Source organism: Microtus ochrogaster, linkage group LG5 (genome assembly GCF_000317375.1).
Source record: "Microtus ochrogaster isolate Prairie Vole_2 linkage group LG5, MicOch1.0, whole genome shotgun sequence".
Classification (NCBI taxonomy): domain Eukaryota; kingdom Metazoa; phylum Chordata; class Mammalia; order Rodentia; family Cricetidae; genus Microtus; species Microtus ochrogaster.
Genome location: NC_022031.1, coordinates 17,259,176 through 17,262,581, shown reverse-complemented (window position 1 = coordinate 17,262,581; position 3,406 = coordinate 17,259,176). Strand labels below are relative to the sequence as shown.

Genomic DNA, 3,406 nt, shown 5'->3' with positions numbered 1-3,406 from the left:
AAAAAAAAAAAAAAAGAGTCAGAGACAGCCCCACTCCAGTCAGCACCAGGGTATGAAAAAAAAATCCACAAATGCGGTGAGGGCTAGACTTTTCTAGCTGATGGGTAAATAAGAAATAACATACTTTCTGATGGTAACTTTCTCTTTTACTTCATCTTAAATAATCCTCTCTGAGAATCTCTGTCTCTACACAGTTACGTTCTTTACATATAGCTACGTGTCTCTTTTTACATGCATACATCTCCATGCACGTAGCCTAAATGGTGAGGGTTCTCAGACAGAAAGCAAACAGTTGGCTGAACCTTGAGCTTGTAACACAAACTGAGGCTGGGACTGTGTGACAAAAGTCAGTTGCTGAGAAAGTTATGGCTACTAAAGTCGCTTCAAGCTCTGACCTTGAATTAGCAAACACCTGGGAAAATGACCTCATGAATTTTTCTCTAGGGGCAATCATAGATATTCATCTCCCGGAGCAACCAGTCTGCTTGGAATTTGTTCTAAAGTCTAAAATTAACTGTCTTTGTGACCAAGAAAACTATTGCTTTCCTATGTCAGTCTGAATAATGAAAAATATCATAGTGTTATTTCTATTCACCAGAGTAATACAGATAAAGCAGAAATCACCTGCCTGACCATTCACAGCTATATGTGCCCAATAGATGGAACACATACATGAGATAAACACACACACAGTGGGAAAACACCCATAGCAGTTCTTAGGGAAGGAATGAAGTGGCACATGAGAGAAATTACAGACAGGAGCAGTCGGTTTCCACAGCCAGTGACCCCACGGACTTTCCCTAGTGGGGCTGCCCACAGAGAGTCACTTGTCTGGTGGGTCGGCCTGTTGAGTACTAGTTATCACCCGTGGATTACTCCCACGGCAGCTGTCAGCACCCACTCCAGTAGTCTTTATCAAGAGTTACCAAGTGGCAGGGTCGTGGCCTCTTTACAGTAATGATACCACACTGTTCTATAAGTGTGTACTTTGTGTTCATATTAGAATATGGAGCCAGGTGTGGCAGTGTGTGCTTTTAATCCCATCGCTCAGGGGTACTCATGAGTTCAAGGCCAGCCTAATCTACGCAGCAAGTTCCAGGCCAGCCAGATCTACACAGTGAGACCCCACCTCAAAAGAAATGTATTAAGATATGAACATCGTAAAAGAAGAGATTTGGGATTTTGCTGCACATAGTAAATATTTGTTAAAGATGAGAATGACATTTACGTATGACTATTTACTGAGAACTGATGAATAAGTGCAAGGAGCTAAGTGTCTGCCATGGAGCAGGACATCACTCACAGGATCAGGCACCAAGGGAAGAAGCTAGAGCTGGGACAAAAATGGAGCTTTACCTTTTTCATTGAGCTAAAAATTGAGAAATTAAAAATATTTGTTTAGAGAGATGAGTCTTGTAATCCCGCATCCTTTGTTGTGTTTTTTCATTGTTTAGTTAGCTTGAGATGTTCAGTGCTTGTGTTCAGGTGTGAGAGGGGAGGTAAGGGAGAGAAAGGGTGTGTGTGTGTGTGTGTGTGTGTGTGTGTGTGTGTGTGTGGTATTTGTAGTATATGTACTTGTTCCTGTGGCCATGTACATGTCAGTACTGAAGATCCTACAGATCTCTCTCTCCCCACCCTGTTCTTGAAACAGAGTCTCTCACAGAATGCGGTGCTCATCCAGTGCACTAGCCTGGCCCCTGAGCTCCAGGAATTGCCTGCCTCCCCACTAGACCACTTAGCACTGAGGTTACAGGTGTGCTCAGCCCAATAAAGTGCATGGCAGGCATTCTTTGCTGCCGTGCCCAGCTTTTTACATTCTTTAGCATTTAGTCAAAAGATGTTTTATCTTATACAGAATGGTATTTTTTCCTCTTGACTGCATTGTAGGTGAATATTTAATTAACCTAGTTTCTGTATCACATGCCTCTTGAAGTTAATTCATATTACTTATAAATGTTAACATACATCAGCAATAAAATGGCCTTGGTTTCCATTGTTGGTCCATTGCATATGGATACCATACTGAACAAAAGTAAATGCTTCACTACTAACTGGGCTACTGAATGGTCACTGTTCCCAGATATGTGAGCCATACAATGATATGCAATTTTCATTTAGTAAATGTTATTTCTTTTGTGTTTAATAACCACAGATGAACTAGTGAATAAAATGAAAATAGGAAATGAATATAAAATTATTGGAATCCCAGTCTGTATCAAAACTTCACAAACTGCTCTCTGTGTAGAAGCAAATAGTATCACTCCTTACCCAGCAAAAGGTAAGCTGAAGCATATATGTTAACATACACGTTAAAGTCCTTGAATTCAACAAACAGTCTTGCTTACCTTTGTGCTAGGCCCTTTCCTAAGCAGTAGAAACACAGTAAAACAACATCAGGCTGTCTCCTCCTAATTTATATGGTAGGTGGTCAGACAGGTGGCCACTAAGCCAAGTGCGGGGATGCGCACACATGTAACCCCAGCACTTGAGAGGCTGAGCACAAGCTTAGACCAGCCTGAGCTGAATAATGAGATGCCACTCAGCTGGAGTCATATAGCAGGGCTCTACCTCCAAATAAAAGACACAAAACTATCCAGTGGAACAACCCTGCATCCGTGTCATTAAGGAAGGATATGTAATTACAATCTTGATGGAATTGAGGACCTTTCTTGAACTAAATCTTACATGGATTTTTTGTAAGTTAACAGTGAGAAAACTGTCTCTGACATTTTTCTGAGCTTGGTAGTGTATACAAATCTAGTGCTTGGTGGCAGAAGCAGGAGGATCATGAGTTGTAAACTGAGACTGTGCATTTGTTTCCTCGCTGCCCAGACCCAAGTAATCACACAGAAACTCTATTAATTACAACACTGTTCCACTGTTCGGCTGATGGCTCAGGCATATTCCTAGCTAGCTCTTACATCTTAAATTAACTCATTTTTATTAGTCTATGTATTGCCATGTGGCTGTAGCATTCCCTCATTTTCTACATGTCTTGTTTCCTCAGCAACTGGCTGGCTTTACTCTACTAAGCTTAAACATTGGCTAAAATAGCTTTATTCATCAACCAATAAAAGCAATACATATACAGGACATCCCACATCAATGAGTTCTTGGTCAACCTGGGGTACACATAGTAAGAAGCAGAAACTCTTTCAAGTTACCAAGAGTTAAGAGATTCATTTGCTCAGTAAGTTCAAAGTAACTGCTGTGGTCTGAGGAAGAGATCAGTAAGCACTGCCTTTTTCTTTCCTGAGTCCTGGAAGAGAACAGATACAGGCCAGGGGACTCAAATATCACCTTCCTAACCACCAGTGTCCCTGAACAGCTCCAGCATGATTTAGCATTACCTAACTCCAAATGGAGAGCAGCCTTACCTTTTCACTTGCTTCCTGTCTCAAAGGCT

General features: G+C 41.4%; 1 protein-coding gene across 1 annotated transcript in view; it reads left to right on the top strand.

Annotated features, from left to right (window-relative positions):
• Mcmdc2 (minichromosome maintenance domain containing 2) overlaps positions 1-3,406 on the top strand; it is a 33,740-nt gene that overhangs the window by 5,210 nt on the left and 25,124 nt on the right. Inside the window, exon 6 of the mRNA XM_026786803.1 lies at positions 2,144-2,278. Within this exon, the coding sequence (XP_026642604.1) occupies positions 2,144-2,278 (135 nt within the window). The remainder of the gene's footprint in view (positions 1-2,143; positions 2,279-3,406) is intronic.